The sequence below is a fragment of the Microtus oregoni genome, unplaced genomic scaffold, assembly GCF_018167655.1.
Source record: "Microtus oregoni isolate MIOR12 unplaced genomic scaffold, Mior012 000027F_ref0000203, whole genome shotgun sequence".
Lineage (NCBI taxonomy): Eukaryota > Metazoa > Chordata > Mammalia > Rodentia > Cricetidae > Microtus > Microtus oregoni.
The window spans coordinates 12137329-12154604 of record NW_024543086.1 but is presented as its reverse complement, the minus strand read 5'-3'; the positions used below and the strand labels follow the sequence as shown (position 1 = coordinate 12154604).

The window sequence follows — 17276 nt, the reverse complement described above, 5'->3', positions numbered from 1 at the left end:
CCTTACACAAAACCGAACGCCAAATGGATCAATGACCTTAGTGTGAGGCCTAAGGCCCTCTAAAATGGCAGAGGAGAGAAGGAGAGAAAACACTTCAGGATGTAGACACGGGTAAGAACTTTCTGAATATGACCCTGGTCCCTCAGAAAATAAAAACAATTACCAACAAATAGGACCTCATGAAGTTAAAATCGCATCTACACAAAAATGGAAATAGTTAACCGAGTAAAATGGCAGCTGGCAGAGAGGGATAAAACCTTTGTCAGCTATCCACGTAACTGAAGAGAAGTATCTGGAATTTATTAATAATTAAGAAAACAAAACAGCAACAACACTACTCCTACAGCTAAGAAACAGACACCTTAGATATCTATCACCAGATGAATGGATAAAGAAAGTGTGGCAATACACAACATGGGACTTTATCCACTGTAAAGAAAAATGAAATCATAATATTTACAGGAAAATGTACAGAACAGGAATTCATTGTCAAATGACATACACCATTCTCAGACAAATACTGCATGTTTTTCTTATCTGGAGAATATAGATTTAGGTGTGTGTGTGTGTGTGTGTGTGTGTGTGTGTGTGTGTGCCATGAAAGAAGAAAGGGGGTCCTGAGAAAGAGAAAGAGATCTTAAGGGGTGGTGGAAGAGAAAGTAATCAAACACATGAGGTACAAAAGTGGAAGGGGGCTATTTGGAGAAAGAAAAGAAGTGACCAAGAGGAAGGGACTGGAGAGAACAGAACAGAAAGGGGGTGAATAGGAATGAAGTATAAAGACATATAAGTATTAAAATGCTTTAATGGGACGCATCACTTTAAGTTAACGAAATAATTCAATTTAACTTTATGTTCTCAGTTTGAAGGTGACTCAGGACCTTCGAGTTCTTCCATGCTTTCTCCTTTGACAAAAGATATCTGCTTCAACCTGGGGTATACACCCAAGCCTGCATATGTGCCAACTCAACATGGGGGCACAGCCATGAAGTCCTCAGAGGGGATGCCCTTTCAATACTTCCAGGTTGCAAGACGCAGTTCAGAAAAAAGAAGAAGCTGCATATCAGTGGTGAGCTGGGGCTAAGAAACAGCATTTTCAGCTGGGCGTGGTGGTGCATATCTTTAATCCCTGCACTGGGGAGGCAGAGGCAGGGGAATCTCTGAGTTTGAGGCCAGCCTGGTCTACAGAGCAGGTTCAAGGACAGCAAGGGCTATACAGAGAAACCCTGTCTTGAGAAACCAAAACCAGACAACTAAGAAAAGAAACAGCAGTTTCTAGAAAGAAGTTAACAGTGGACAGAAGATACAGCTCAGCAGTGGATCAGTTGCCAGGCACCAATGAGACCTTGGGTTAGAGTTCCCAGCACTGCAAAAACCATTAAAACAAAGAGCACGCATCTTGTAAAGTGCTGTTCCAGTCTACACCCAAGGATATATATTTTGCTTTCCTCCCTCTTTTCCCATCATTACACTTTCTTAGTACACCTTCCTCAATTCATTGTGGGTGGCTGCTCCTCCTGGAGGCCACTCTACAATCCTTCCCAGGTGAGAAGGGTCCTAGGTTTTTGTCTCATGACCCCTGTATCCTCAAACCTTTAGGAGTAACACTAGCTAACAGGTAGTGACTGTGTAGCTGACGTGCAGAGCAAATGACATATGGCTTAATCTCGGAGGATCGTACAAGAATACAGTGTTTGCAGGAGGCCTGCTCTCCACCTCTTGCCCACACAGAGAAGGTGTCCTGAGGCTATATGGTGGAAGGCAGAATGTCCCAGCAGAGGTACCTAAACCTTGCTTGCTTGCATATCTGCAGGGGGATGGAAGGAGATAAGAGTCACTCGATATAGTGGGTGCATTCTAAGCACTGCAATCCAGGCTTAGAGCCTTAAGGACTGTTGAACACTCAGTTTTCATATCAGTACCAGCTTTGGCCAGAGGCCCAGCCGTCCTCCCTGTAGAGCCCCTGGTTGCTAGGCTACCTGAGAGTGAGGAGTGAGGACTGCAGACCAGTTAGACTGATTGATTGATCTCTGTAGGGTGCTTACTATTTGTGGGGCGTTCTCTCATTTATTCTCACAACAACCTGATGAGGAATGGTCCTCATGTTGTGGATGCTGAAAGGGAATCTCGAGAGATGAACCTGTGGACACGCCAGCTACTGCGTGGCCGGGGTAAAATTCAAACTCCGCCCAGGAAAGCTGCGGGGTCCTTTCTCGTCTGCCCCAGTTGGTCCCTCAGGGCCCTCCCCACTTGATGCTGCCATCTGTGTTAGTCACTTTTACACTGTTGTGACAAAATATTGCAGAAAGTCAACCAAGGGAGGGAAGGTTTACTTTGACTCACACTTTCAAATGTTTTAGTCCATACGAGCTGGCTCCATTGCTTTGAGGCCTGTGGAAAGGCAGGGGCAGCATGGCCATGTGGAGCAAAGCCCTGTGCTAAGACAGGAAGGGGCAGGGACAAGACCATCCTTCAAAGGCCCCGGTGTTCTACTTCTTCAAACTAGGCTTCACCAACAAATAACCTGCTCTGCTATCTAGAATTCGCACTACAATCAACTTATCAAAGATTAATCCATTCATTAATTTCGCCCTCCTATAGTCTGACCACCTCCCAACAGAGCTAGTCCCTGGGAACCAGAGCTTTCAACAGAGGACAGTTGACAGAAAACCATGAATGGCACTGTAATTTCTCTCTATGTGTGCGCACGCATGCACACCTTAACTTCTCAGACAGAGTTTTTACTGAACGTCTGACTTGCCATTTCAGCTAGACTGGCTGGTTGGACGAGTCCCTGGGTTTACCTGTTTTCACCCCTATACCCATGCTGGAGTAACAGGTACACACTGAGTTTTTTTTTCTTTATGTAGGTGCTGGGATCCAAAATCCTATCTTCCAGCTTGTGCAGGGAGCACTTGGCCTCTTGAGCCAACTGAGATGTCCCAACACTGTCATTTTTTAGCTTGCCAAGATCGTGTCCCCTTATGGTAGAGGTGATGTCTTTTCTTCCCATATCTGCAATGTAGACATCCCCCAAACATTTGCTGAGCTTGTAGCCGGCGGCAGGGCAGATTTTAGGCTTCATTCTCCCACAGGGCAAAGCCCTCACTATGTAGCATTTTTATCTAGTCCATGAGCAGAGTTGAAGACACTACTCTGAAGACTCAATAACCCAGACAGCCTTGGGGTCAAAGTCAGTGAAACCAACGAGCAACTCAAGCCCTTTCGAAGATGCATGAAGGTCGCTGTACCCCAAGGCCAGGGGTGTGCTCATTCTACTGCTCAGTGCCCTACTGACACGGTTTCTTATTTATGGCACTTTTCTATCTAATTGTCTGCAGCTAATTCTTCATCAAAAATGTCACATTTGGCTCCTTGCCCTCCCAAGATCAATAGGAGGGTCTCACAAAAAAAAAAAAATCTATCAAACATATCACCAAGGAGAGAGAACAAAGACTTTCCTTTGGGGCCATGTCAGGATGGCTCCTGGCAGCACTTGGTGCCTCCACTCTTAGGGCTTCCGCTCTTAAAGGCTTGAGAGACTGTGAGCTCTCTGAGCGGCATTTCCACCCAAGCAATTCATTGCAGGGGAATGGTTAAAAAGTCCGTGCACATGGATCTCAAAGGTGCTTACTGAAAAATGATTACTTACTAAATGATTGCTTACTAAAAAGGAGGATTGGTTAACTTTTTTAAAAAAAATTCTAGACTAATTTTTAAGTCATTTAAAAAGATTTTATGAAAGAATACTCAGATTTGGAAAGATTTCCCCTCACTATCAGTAAGCAGAGTTTTTTTTTTTTTTTAAATGTTACATGTGTTTATTTAGTTCAAGGGGCACAGATCTGTCATGGCATGTTGAGGTCAGAGGACACCATCTGGGAGGCAGTTTTCTCTTGTCACATAAGCACCTAGGATAAAACTCAGGATATCAGGCTTATTGGCAGGCAAGTACCTGTATGCACTGAGCCATCTCAAGGCTCTGATCACACACACACACACACACACACACACACACACACGTATGTATATATATGAGTTTTGTATTTATATTTATATATATAAGCTTTTCTAATGAAAAATATAAATATATATATTTAGAAAGACTTTAAAAAAAATTATGTGTGTGCCTGTGTATGGGTGTGTGCATGTGAGCGCAGAACCTTCAGAAGTCCAGAAGGGGGCACCAGATCCCCTGGAGCTGGAGTCCTAACTGGTTGAGAGCTGCCCAGTATGGTTACTGGAACCCAAACTCAGGCCCTCTGCAAGAGCAGTAAGTACTCTTAACTGCTGAACCATATCTTCTGTCTTCAACCCCACATTTTAAAAGCAGTGATTAAAATGTGTGAACAGAAAAGAGGAATGAACATCAGAGCCTGCTTTAAAATGCCAGCATTTTCTATTTTTCCTACCAGCACCATAATAAGGAAAACACAAGTCAAACCATTGTCCAAAGAGCGGGTGGAATCTATGTGGGCGTTTTGAAACGCCTGAGAGTGGCTTACTTCCATTCCTGTGCCAGGACAACTCTAGGCATCCGATGAAGGCTTTCTCGCCAGTATCTCACCACATTGCCATAAGCACATCATCGTTCCATGCCCATTTTACAGGTGAGGGATCCTTTAGCACAGAGATGCCAATGAGTTGCCAAAGGTCACACAGCCTGGAAGTGCTAGAAGCTGTAATTGGCCTGCATTGGACTATACTGTGGATTCCCATTCTCTGTGTCTAGACCAGCTGCACAAGTATTCCATAGGATGCTCCTTTAAACATAATTTCAAAAATATATATTTTAACATCTTAAAAATTACGATGCAGCCCCACACTAACGTGATTTAGATAGCAGCGTCTAGTTGTCTGAAGATACTTGGGATGAGTGAGTGAGAGGTCACTTGAACAAATGCATTTTAATAAATGAGAAAGTGTGTAATTTAGGATTTTACCTTGCAAAAAGAAACTCTAATTAAAGAATATATATTTTTTCTCATAGTTATGAAATTTGGGTATATTTGCAAATATCTAGTGGTTGTTTGTATGAATACTCAGTTTGCACACACACGTGCGTGCACACACACACACACACAAATGTGACACCAAATATTTCACTCCATCTCAGCCTCATCGATCGCCAAACACATCCTGTTTTCAGAGCTGTCAAGAGATGGGCATGACCTGCATCTCAGAGTAGATGAAGCACACGAAGTAGCCTTTCAGCTTTCCAGCTGGTTGGCCCAACACAACCAAAATGGACATTTTTTTTTGGTAGCAAAAGTGGATGCTTCCATCCAGTTTCTCCAGGATCTCTTTTTGTTTTCTTAGTTATCCTCCTTGAAGTGCCCATGTTGAGTTTGCCAATTTGCCCCTTGCTTCTCAGGCTGTATCCTTAAGCACAGAGCCTTCTGTAAGCACTGGGGTACCCTGAGTGCTGCCTTCTCTGGTGCCGCCTTCATTGACTTAATGAAATTCCTGGTTTTGACAGGAGTCGTAATTTTGCTTTGTAACAACGAGGCTTACATCCCGGAGACGCTCTTAGGAATGACTGAGTGCCGGAGAGGAAGGTGCCTGACCTTCGTGTCTGGCACAAAGCAACTCCGTGACCCCACACTACCCCTGTGAGTCCATCTGTCAAATGGGGGTGCTACTAATAGACCTGTTGTAAGGATAAACTAAGTTAATTCATATGAAGCAATTAGTCTGAGGGATGCTAAAGCCCTCAATAATAACACCAGCCACGATTACCGTCAGTGGGCAGTTACTAGTGTAAAGTGTGTGTGTGTGTGTGTGTGTGTGTGTGTGTATGTCTGTAGAACATATTTACGCGAGCAGATAAATGTTTAAAAAAGCATCTTTACCTAGACGTCCTTTGGTGGTCATTTGAAAGGCCCTTAATATCTGAGCATTCAGAACAAAGTCTTAACATCTTTGAAAGCTGATTTGAACTTCTGCAGCTGTCACTTATTAGAGCTAAAGACGAGCACGAGGCTCCCTCTGATCGCAGGCTGATGAGTGTCTGCTTGGATAAATTCATATAGGCAGCCACAGTGGAGGCTCTTGTTCAAGCAAACGCAGGGAGAGCGGAGGCACCTGCTTGGGTCACCATGTAAACCAGGAGTGGAATTCCAAATGAACACCACACGTCTGAGACGAAAATTTCTCTCTTTCTCTCTCTCTCTCTCTCTTTTTTTTTTTTTTTGGTCTTGCGTTAGTGCTCAGTTGGCCTTGAACTCATGGTTCCCTGCCTCAGCCTCCCAAGCTCGAGAATTTCAAACTTTTGCTACCAAGACCAGTGAGATTAGAAAAAACAAAGCAGACCAAAGACTATCGAGTTTTAAGCTTGAGTGAGACGCGCCTCCTTTTATAACTAAGGTGAGGGCTGTGAGAAGTCGTTAGACATTTTAAATGATTTAACCTTGAAATAATTATTTCCCCTCACTTCGCTTTCAAGCTTGAGGATCAATTTAATTGAAGAGCATCCACAGCCTGTAAGGGAAATGATTAAAGAAAGCTCTGCTTCTATTCACAGCCACGGAAGTATATTCATTATGATTTTTTTTTTGGTCAAAAGTGTGGAAAGAAAACAAAGTATATAAATCAATTGCATCTCGAGGCTGACTGAGATTACAGGTACCACCAGACTCTTACCCAGGCTTGAGTCACTGAAAGCAGGCCCAATGGTGTCACAGCCTTACTTCTCTTAAAGAGAGACTACAAAAATGAAGAGGCTATAAGGAATATACTAACAAATATCCATTTCCACCAATTCAAATGAGTAAATCTTAAGGAATTAACATTTTTTTTAATCTCTGTGTTATATATATCATCTAGTATACATAAAAATATGTACTTCAAAAATCCAAATTTCAGTTCTAATCTATATGTTTCTTAGAAGGAATGAACTTTCATGAGTTTATTTCCATACTTTCTACTGAATTCATGAGTTTCATATTCATGGGTTAAGCCAACAGCTAAAATATTTATGAAAAATTACATCTGGAGTAAATAAGGGTATTTTCCCCCTTGCTGCTGTTGCCTAAGCAATAAGGCATAAAAACTGTTTAGCCAGCACTGGCACTGGGTTGGGGAATATAAGTCACCCAGAGAGGGTTTAAAGTGGATGGAAGAATGTACATAGATTTCACACAAATACTATGCCATTATATAAAAGGGAAGTGAGCATCCTAGGATGCTGGTGGGCTGGGACCAGTCCCCACAGATACTGAAGGTGACACAACATATAGATGAACATGAATCCACAGACATTACTATTATAATAGTATATATGGATTTGGAACCATAAACTATATGCAAATAAAACTGTCACTTGTATGTTTTATACCTGGGGTTCTTAGAAAGATTTTTATTAGAAGATAAAGGCCCTTTGCTTAGAAAAGTGACAAATTCTTGACTTCCAGAACCTCCAGGATTCTTTTGGGGCTGCTTATGAGACACAGCTATACCCTCTGACCCACTCCTCTCAGCCTTCTCTGTCTTTGAGGTCCATGAAACCCAGCATCATGGTTTGAAAAACATGCAGTGTATCTTTTTGTTTCTTCTTTTTGTCAACTTGACACAAGTCAGAGTTATCTAGGAAGTTAAAAATGCCTCCATTGGATTGCCTGTAAGCCAATCTATAGAGCATTTTCTTGATGAGTGATTGAAGCAGAAGGCCCAGCTTATTGGAATGCTATCCCTGGGCTGCTGGCCTGGGTGCTAGAAAAAAAGTGTAATGAGCAAGTTATGGGAACCAACCCAGCAAACAGGGCTTTTCCTTAGCTTCTGCTCCAGTTCCTGCCTTGAGTTCCTGTTCTGACTTCTCTCGTGGCAGACTGTGACTAAGATGTGAAGCCAAACTAACCCCTTCCTACCCAAGCTGCTTTTGGTCATAGTGTTTTCTCACAGTGTGTTAGTCAGGTTTCTACTGCTGGGAAGAGACACCATGACCACGACAACTATTCTAAAGGAAACATTTAATTAGTGGTTGCTTGCTTACAGTTCAGAGGTTCAGTCCATCATAGCAGGGAGCATAGTCACATGCAGGCAGGCAGGGTGCTGGACCCAATGTCCTACATCTTACACGCAACAGGAAATGGACTGATACACTTGGTGGTATCCCGAGTATATAAAACCTCAAAGCCTGCCCCCACAGTGACACACTTCCTCCAACAAGATCATATCCACTCCAACAAAGCCACACTTCTGAATAAAGCCTCTCCCTGTGGGATTATGGGGACCAGTCACATTCAAGCTCTCACACAGAAAAGAAAGCTAACTAAGGTTCGGGGTTTGCTGGTGAATTGCCCCCACACCACCTCTCCTACTGACTTCAAGCATCCTTTGCCGATTTTTTCCTAACCACTGGGGCAGAGTGTTTCCAACTCTGGCAGCAATCAGGATGGTGCCAGTTTACCACTGGGGGTGTCTTGAGAAAGTCTTTTCCAAAATCACCTTCAGAGCTTCAGGGAAATAAAGGAATAGATTCCACAAGATCTCTATGGCACGCATGACCGTGAAAACATGCCTACCTCACAATGGATATGAACACCTTGGGGGCTTCTGCAGAATGCTCAGCAATGCCCTAGAAGGCTGACAGTAAGCCCTGGTATTACCTCTACCCTGCTTCACTCAAGGAACAGGCCCAGCAGAGCCCAGCTGACTGGTACCTGGGCTCACAGAAGGCAGACAGATAGTGGCAAAATGATATAGCTAGACGGTTGAGATAATCAGTAGCTCCAGTATCCTAGAGTCCTATCTCGGCTTGAAGCTACGGAGCTATGGCCAAGCCTTTTTAGCAGGGCAAGAAAGTAGGGGATAAGGAAAAAGAGAGTCTCTTTCCCAACAAGGCTGTGAGACAGATCAGGATGGGTGGGAGGCGGGAAAAGCTAACACCACTGATGGCCACTCACAAATTTGCTTTATAAAAAAGGCATTAGGAGGATTCTGTGGGTGAGGACGAAAAGGAATGTTTGCTCAGCTCACTCCTTTGATCTGAATTTACACATGATCAATCTTCCATATTTGCATTTATCCAGTATGATCACGAGGTGGTTTGTGGTCTCTTGAGCAGCTCTCTTCTATTGGTCTTGTGTGCAATCCGTGGACTGTTTAGTTTCTGCCATAGAGGCATCTCAGTGTAAATGAGGAGCTGCAGGCTCCGCTTCCATCTTCCGGCGCTGCTCCATGCCTGGTACCTCCTGGCAATCAAGCCTCTGAAAGCACGTTCAAGTTGCCGCTGGAAGTCACTGGGCTCCTGGCTCCATCAGTCTGAGTGATGAAGTAGGCATTTTTAATATTTGCTAAACAGGATTGTGGAGAAGGTGAAGTCTCGGCAGGGCTCCCAAGCGGTAACTGCATCTTGTTGTCTCAGGTTAATCATGTACCTAATTTGCCGATTATTGACTTGTTCTCGCAAAGGGTTTTCCTTGGCTTGACATATCAGCGGCAATCAGTGATGAACTGTCAAGCAAACTTGCTCGCTGCCTTAACCACCCGAGTTCTGGACTTGCAGCAACAGACTCCGATCTGAGATTTCCTCTGATGCCTAGCCCAGAAGCCTGGTCACATGATCCTTTTCCTTCCTCAGCTTGGCCTGTTTTGTTCCAAGAACCAGGGTTCAGTAAATCTGACACAGTTTGTAGGATTTCAAATATTTGGCAAGAAACCAGCCAACTTCTAGTGTACACACACCATCCCCCCAAGAATTTGAGTTGGTACGTTAAGACTGACTTATTTTCTTCACTGCTTTTTTTTTTTAAATGCAGTGTAGGGTGTCAAAAATGCAACATCTCAAGCACAAAGATACCATCCTTTCTAACTGACGATGCTTGAGAAATGGCAAGAACTAATTTATGCAGGGGTGCAAGTCAATGAATTAGTCACTGACACAGTGCTGCCGTGTGTAGGCATGGTGTATGCTCTCAGGAGAATCTAGCATGGTAAATGCAATTCATAAGGGTTTATTTGTAGGAGCAGACTCAGACCTGCCGCTAGGACTGTCTTCACATTGTGAGGAAAAGTCACTATGGCTTTTCATTCATATTTCTGGACCTTTTCTTCTGGGATCATCACTGACTGTCCCTCTGAAGTAGGGTGTGACTTGTTACAGGCAATAAGAGTAGGGACTTATATTTCATGTGTCACAGGAGTCTTCAGGAATGGGTGCACATTCCCGTCTCCCCTTCCCTTGCCATGGGGAGCTGGCATGTGCCTGGTAACAGAGACTTTGTAGGTCTGTGTCCTCGAATCAGAAGATGGCACCAAACAGTCGTCATTAACTGGAGATGAACACATGATGCAGGGATCAGAACCTTGGTGCTAATGTCTGCAGCTAAGATAATTCCTTTGTGGGTATTGTGCTGTGGGCAATCGAAGGCAGCCCTGAGGAGGGGATTTCAACAGTAGCTTTGGCCTTTGCCCAGGAATGTGTAGCGATCTTCTCTGAGCTGTGATGACCACAAGTGTTGCCAATGTCCCTCTCTGTGAAGGGAGTCGGGGCAGGTCACCATCTCCCCTGATGGAGAATCACTGATCGCCAGACTAAGCAAGAAGTGGCATTTGCTATTTTAAGCCACTGGACTGTCAGGCTTTTTTTTTCTTTCTTTCTTTTTTTTTAAACTGCCATGGATACGCTTTGCTAGAGCAAACATATATAAACATTTAGCCAAAGGGGACTACTTCAAATTATGAGTATTTTTACTTTCTCCTTTTTGGTTTCTTGAAATTTTCGGCAATGAAAACATAGCTTGTTCTTCAGTAAGACGAAAATAATGAAGTAATTAATTTTATTTTTAAACCCCATATTTGAATAATTCTTGTTTGTATTAGTGGTTTTACTACACACACACACACACACACACACACACACACATACACACACACACACACACACACACACACAGAGAGGTTTGGAGAAGATTGTATTGGGGGTTGAACCCACGGCTCTTCACATGCTTTCCCATGTTGCCAATGCTGAAGTCCAATGAAATACATGCTATCTCTCTTTGGGGCTTTAGTTTACCAAGACTTCCCACATCTTCCCTTTGTTGTTCTGTCTGTTGTGACATAACTGCCACCATGTTGTGGGGTGGGTGACAGAGGTAAGAGAGAAAACGGAGCTAAGATGAGCCACGGCATTCATTCCCGACCACCCGGTGATGGCGTGGCTAGCACGCCTCCACCCCCAAGCTCTTGGTCTAACGGCAGAACTTCCTCGCCTATGCTGTGTTGCTTCTGTATCTTCTGGAAAAAGTCAGTTTGAGACAGAGTCAGCTGGGACTGACTCTGAATCTTGGGAAATTTAAGCAGGTTAAAAAAAAAAGGGAATCTTGTTTGTATTTAATATCTTTGGACAAGGGTACTAAACTGTAGTCTCTTGGTCAGAGCAAGATCCTCTATAAAATTTAAACATAGCCATTTCATGCAACACAGTCAATGGAATTTCATCCCCTTTCCCCTCCCCTTTTTTCTCTTTCTCCAGCTCAAATGAGTCACCTTGGCTAGGCCGCCAATCCCCATAGAACTTATGTTCCTTGATAGGATATGCCAATAGAAATGAGAAATTCTATAATAGCTTGAGACGTGTGTTAGTCACCTGTCCCTGCAAAGAGCTCGGCACCGTCTCCTCTAGAAAATGTGCCTCATCAAATGGACATGAATGCATGTAATGACAGGGAGTGGATGTAAGAATGTGCACGGAACATTTCCCCCCCACCCCCCTTAAAGCAGTGCTCTGATAGTGTACCTGTCTTGTGCATTTCCGGGTATCTCTGCTGTGCTATGCTTACCTGACCCCTCAACACACCCTCCATTCTTACACTGGCAGTTGGACTGAAATTCCAGGTCTTATCAGCTCCTTGCTATTCATTTCCCTTCCCTTGAAGCATATGCTGGGGCTGTCCCTGGAGTGGGTGTTTTTTTTTAGAAGACGATTGCTAGAACAATCACGAGCTTGGCAGGAGATGGACAGTGCGGTGTAGCCATAAAAGAGGAAAAGACATTGTCATTGAGGGCTGGAGTCCTGAATGTCAGAATGGCAGGGAACGGAGTGGAGTTTGTCTGTCAGCTGCTGTCCGTTGTCACTCAGGTACAAGGCTGTCATCGTCGCCTGCGGTAAGCACAACTTTCCCAGGCTCTGGTATCCAGAGCTTGCAAGGCAAAGGGAACAACAGAGCCGGGGGACAACGTTGAGGCGGCCCCATTTTCCTTAGCATGGCTCCTGGCAGCTGACGAGCTGAGAGGAAAGTTGCGCTCAGCTGTGCCCAGAGGCACAGCCATCCGTTCCCAAATCATGCCAACAAGCAGATTTCGCCACTGCAAATCCTCCATTACTGCTACAGCAGGACCAGTGGAGCCTGAAGGGCAAGCTGACCACCTACCAATCTGTGTAACTTCCCAGAGTGGCATCCTGCTGTCTGGCCAGAAGCTCTGGAACTGCCCCGGGAACCCCTTTCAGCTGAATTTCTCCTTCCCTGGATGAGGATCTCTTCGGAGAGCAGCTGTCTGCTTGGTCAGGGACAGTGTTCAGTCATCTCTGGATAATCCGTGCCTAGCCCAATAAATATTTTTTTTCTGGATGGATGGAGGACTCATTGATGACCACTTTACATATTGGTCCCAATAGCATGCACTGTGTATGGTAATAAAAACCTACATAGCCCTCCCTGCTCAAAATGAAATCGCCCTTAGAGTCCTTATATCGATCATTGCAGGCTATAAAGATGGGATTGCAAATAACTTTCATCTCGAGAGTCAGCTCTGGTCGATTGGTAGTGGCTGCCTTGAGAGTTGTGCAGGGAGGTATTTGTGTACTGGGCTCAGCAAGGAAAAGTGCTGTCATTGATTAGCGATGTCTGCTCTGAGCTAAAGACAAGGCTATGGTGGCCTGACTGCTTCCTATTTGCCAACGATTTTAAAGCCTTAATTTCTTCTGATAGAATTTTCTAGATGAATATCTTTCCAGCACATTTCAAAGCCAGCTTTGACTGGACATCTGGGTGCTTTCTCTCCACAGTACTCCTAAGGTACTTTATATATTTTTTTTTTCTTGCTAGATTTGAGGGCAAATGAGGCAGGGAAAACTTGGCTTTTCTCAGAGCATATAATTCTTGCTGGAGAAGAAACTCAAGCTAGGTAGGTGTTAATTCAGCCCAAATGGTATGCATAGTGAAATCTATACCAGGAAGCCACAGGGTGATAGATATGAGTTCCATAATAAAGTCTACTTTCCTTATTCTTAACTCTGGCGAGAATCTCCTTTTTACTTTGCCAAGGGTTTCCCAAGGAGCTCCGTTAGGGGTATCACAGAGAAACGTCACTGGATGCCAGTTCCATACGTCACTCTTCCCACACAAAATGGTCTACTATCTGGTGTGACTTCAGTGAAGTGTCTTTCCAATATAAGGCACCCTGAGGTTAACTCCTAGGCCAATCAAAGTAGGCCAGACATTAGTAAGGCGGCACATCTTTAAAAACAATAATTCATGCAACATAAACTTAACTTTAAGAAGAATCCCAGTGGTCTTAGCTCATTCTCTGTTATGTCACCACCTCAGCTAGTTTCAAAGTAGTTCCATCACCCCTGGAAGAAGTTATACTCCTGGTAGAAATCACTCCCCACTAGAAAAAAATCATCCTGAGTGAGGTAACCCACACCCAAAAAGAGAAACATGGTATGCACTCACTCCTAACTGGATATTGGCTGTAAAGTAAAGGATAACCATACTGCAATCCAGAGACCCAGAGAAGCTAGGTAACAAGGAGGACCCAAGGGAGAACACATTAATATCCCTGGGAAGGGAAAGTAGAGGAGATCTCCTGGGTGGACTTGGGGTGGGTGGGCATGGGAACTTGAGGGATTCGGTTAGGGGGTGGGTGGAGGGGAACAGTGCTGAGAGATGACTGGAAAGGGGGTATTGTGGAGTCGGGTAGAAGCCTGATGTAAGGGAAATTCCGCGAGTCTACAAGGTTGGCGCCAGCTAAGACTCCTGGTAGCAGTGGCTACAATAGCCTGAACTGGCCATTTCCTGTGACTGGATTGGTGACTACCCTATTGTCTGATATCAGAGAGTCTTCATCCAGTGACTGGTGGAGGTAGATTCCCCATGGCCAAACAATGGGCTGTACTTGGGGAGTCCAGCTGAGGAGAGGGAGGAAGGATTGTAGAAAACAGGGACAGCATGGGACTGACCTAAACCCTCTACACATACGTGACATTTATGTAGCTTGGTCTATATGTGGGACTCTCAGGGCGATGGGAGCGGGAACTGTCCCCCGTGCCTTGATGGTCTCTCGGGAATCTACTCATGCTAGATTTCCTTGCCCAGCCTGAACACAGGGGGAGGTGCTTGGTCTATGGCAGCTTGACATGCCACACTCACTGAAGCCCATGGGAGGCCTGCTCCTTTCTGAGCCATTACGGAGGAGGGGTGAATTGGGAGGGGGTGGACGGAAGGGAGTGAGGGGAGAGAAGTGAGGGGAGGTTGTAGTCAGGATGTTAAAAAATAAATAAAATTTGGTAGCATTCCCTGGCATCTGCTCACCTCCCTTCTGCATCTATGGATTTGCCTAGTCCAGAGAGTTTATAGCTAAAACTGTACACTACAGGCCTTTTGTACCTGACTTCCTCCACTTAGCAGAGCGTGCCCATGCGTGCTCTATCAAATCCCAACCCTCTATTCCTCTTTATGTCCGAGTAATATTCCATCGTAGAGCCATGCCATCATTTGGACACTCGGGCTGCTTTTCACTTTTTGGTTATGAATAACGCTGTTGTGAAGCGTTAGTGTTCTTCACGGGACAGAACGTTTGGCTTCTCTTTGAGCGTACATACGCAGAGAAGAGAAAATTCCCCGTCTTCTGGCAATTCTACAATTGTCTTTCTCAATAACTGGTCAGCTTGACTCTATAGAGGCTGAGCTATTTTGTTGCCTGCCGGGGATATACAAGGGCTCCAATGTCTTCAGACCCTTGTCAGTTCTGGTCATTGTCTGTGCTTTAGTGACAGGGCGTTTTAGCAGGTATGAAGCGATACACATGCATGTTATTCACTCCATCCCGTCAAGTGTGGCCGTACCTGTGCGTGAGACGGTGGCAGTCCTCTCCTGATGTAGACACCGAAGAGGGCATCCTTCCCCAGGGAGATGTTGAACTTCAAGAACTGGGGCTGACTGATGTGGATCTGTGACCTCCAAAACACCCCTGGTGGGACTTCCTGCGTCACCCGTCGGCCAACTTCGGCTTCGCCACTGTCTATGCTGCTGTTTTTCAATGACCAGGGCACTAGAACACAGGGATAGACAGCAAGTCAATGACATGTGTATACATTAGTTGACTGTATATTTATATTTAATTAGATGCCAGAATTTTTTTTTTTGCTGTTTCCAAGTTAAGATTAAATGCATTCTCTTTAAGTGATAGCTCAAACATTGAGGATTTAAACAAAAAAGCTATAATTCATACCCCAGGGCATCTGAGACCCTGACACGGTGATTTTTTTTAAAAAGAAATTCTATTATTAATCTCAACCAATCAAATACAGGAAGAGCCAGTGTCTGAGAAGGAGACATGAAGTCCCATCCCCCACATAACTGGCATCTTAAAAGGATCAGAAGAGAAGGGTTGCCCATATTAATTTGGAACCATGCTTTTTTTAAAAATTTTTTTGAAGCCTTTTATTACTCTGTCCAGCCTACTCTGATACTTGGAACAAAAACCAGTCCAAAACCCAAAATAAATAAAATAGCTCAGCAGAAAGTCAAGTCAGCACTTGACACGGGATTGGCTCTTTTCTTGTGGAGGACAGGGTGGAAGGATCCTGAGAAGTCACACCTTCGCCTTGTAACTTTGACACAAAATGGTTACAGTCTTTTGGTGGCTGATTGACTATTTCAATTGCTCATGCACAGCCTGCATTCCTCGGGACTTGAACAGTAGAAGTTTGATTAAACAAAACAAAATACTCACCCCCACTGCCACACACACACACACACACACACACACACACACACACAAAACCCAAACCAAACCAAAAACATTCTGTCTCCCTTTCTTCCTTACTATTCTTTCTCAATCCTTCTCCTTCTCTTTTTTCCCCTCCTCTGTCTTCATCCTTCCCTGAGACAGGGTCTTGCTTTGTAGCCCAGGTTGGCACAGAACTCACTCTGTATATAAGCCCAGGCTAGTTACGGCTCACGGCAGTCCCCTTGTTTCAGCCTCCCAGTTGCTTGGATCACAGGCTCAGAGAACTGCCAGAGACTAGCTTTAAAAATGAGCTACCCTCTCTGATTCAGCAGAGCTGGCTCTGTCACCACGACCAGTGGCATCAGGATGAGACCTTGACGTGGCCTTGACCTTAGTTTCCTCACCTGTAAAATGGGTGGCCAGTAAAATGGTTTGGACTGATAGAAACAGAGTAGCTAGTGTGCCAGGAACCCTACCTGGAGGCTGGCTGTGTCCAGCAGGACTAAACACATACTACAAGGGGGGAACATGTGATGGTACAGGGGAGGAGAGGAGAGGCTGGCTGCTTTGCCTCAAGTCTCGGCTTGGATGTTTGCTAAATGCACCAGCTTTCCGTGCCTCGGTTTCCCTGTCTGTCTAGCGGGGATGCTACTATTACTCGTTTCATAGGGCTGCTATGAGGAGCCACTGAGTTGGTCCACTCAGAGCTCTCAGAATCAGTTCTGGCAGAAAATATTGCCTTGGGCGCTAAACCTCCAGCAACTATGGGCCCAGGAGAGAACATTTGTTTTCACAAGTTGTCAGAGGCCGTGAGTGCCATCAATTGGAAACTTTTATATTTAAAAATGTTGCTTTTGTCAGATTTCCCTACTCAAATGAAAGCCTTTGGGGGCATGGAACATTATATTAAACAAGGACCCAGTAGGGAAGAAGTGAAATCACGAACAAACAAACAAATCGAACAAGACCAACAAGAGCCACCGTGGACAAGAATAGCTGAAGGCCTTTAGTAGAGACCAAAGCAAATGCAATGCTTAGCGAGCGAGGAAAACGCATCAGCGCTGAAAGAGCTTTGATGACCCGGGCTCTATCTCTAAGCTTAGAGTTTAATCCATGGGTGACCGGTGTTCCACCACACCTGTGGGCCTCAGAGCTGCTGAGCTAACGGCAGGCTGGTGACCTGCAGCCAGCAGCCTGTGGTGGCCTCTGGAAACCCAATTGCATTTTGACTGGCGGCCCACTGGAGACCTGGGTGGGAGCAGGTTCCCACAGTGGTTGCTCTGGAAAAATCCAGAAAAGAAGCCTCGGAACTCCAGTTTTAG

The 17276-nt window shown here is 44.8% G+C and overlaps 1 protein-coding gene across 13 annotated transcripts in view; it reads right to left on the bottom strand.

Annotated features, from left to right (window-relative positions):
- The window catches only part of Tenm2 (teneurin transmembrane protein 2), a 1249250-nt gene that overhangs the window by 181684 nt on the left and 1050290 nt on the right, over positions 1-17276 (bottom strand). For all 13 annotated transcript variants that reach the window (XM_041675940.1, XM_041675943.1, XM_041675944.1 and 10 more), the window contains one exon: positions 15068-15273. In XM_041675940.1, coding sequence (XP_041531874.1) covers positions 15068-15273 — 206 coding nt within the window. The remainder of the gene's footprint in view (positions 1-15067; positions 15274-17276) is intronic.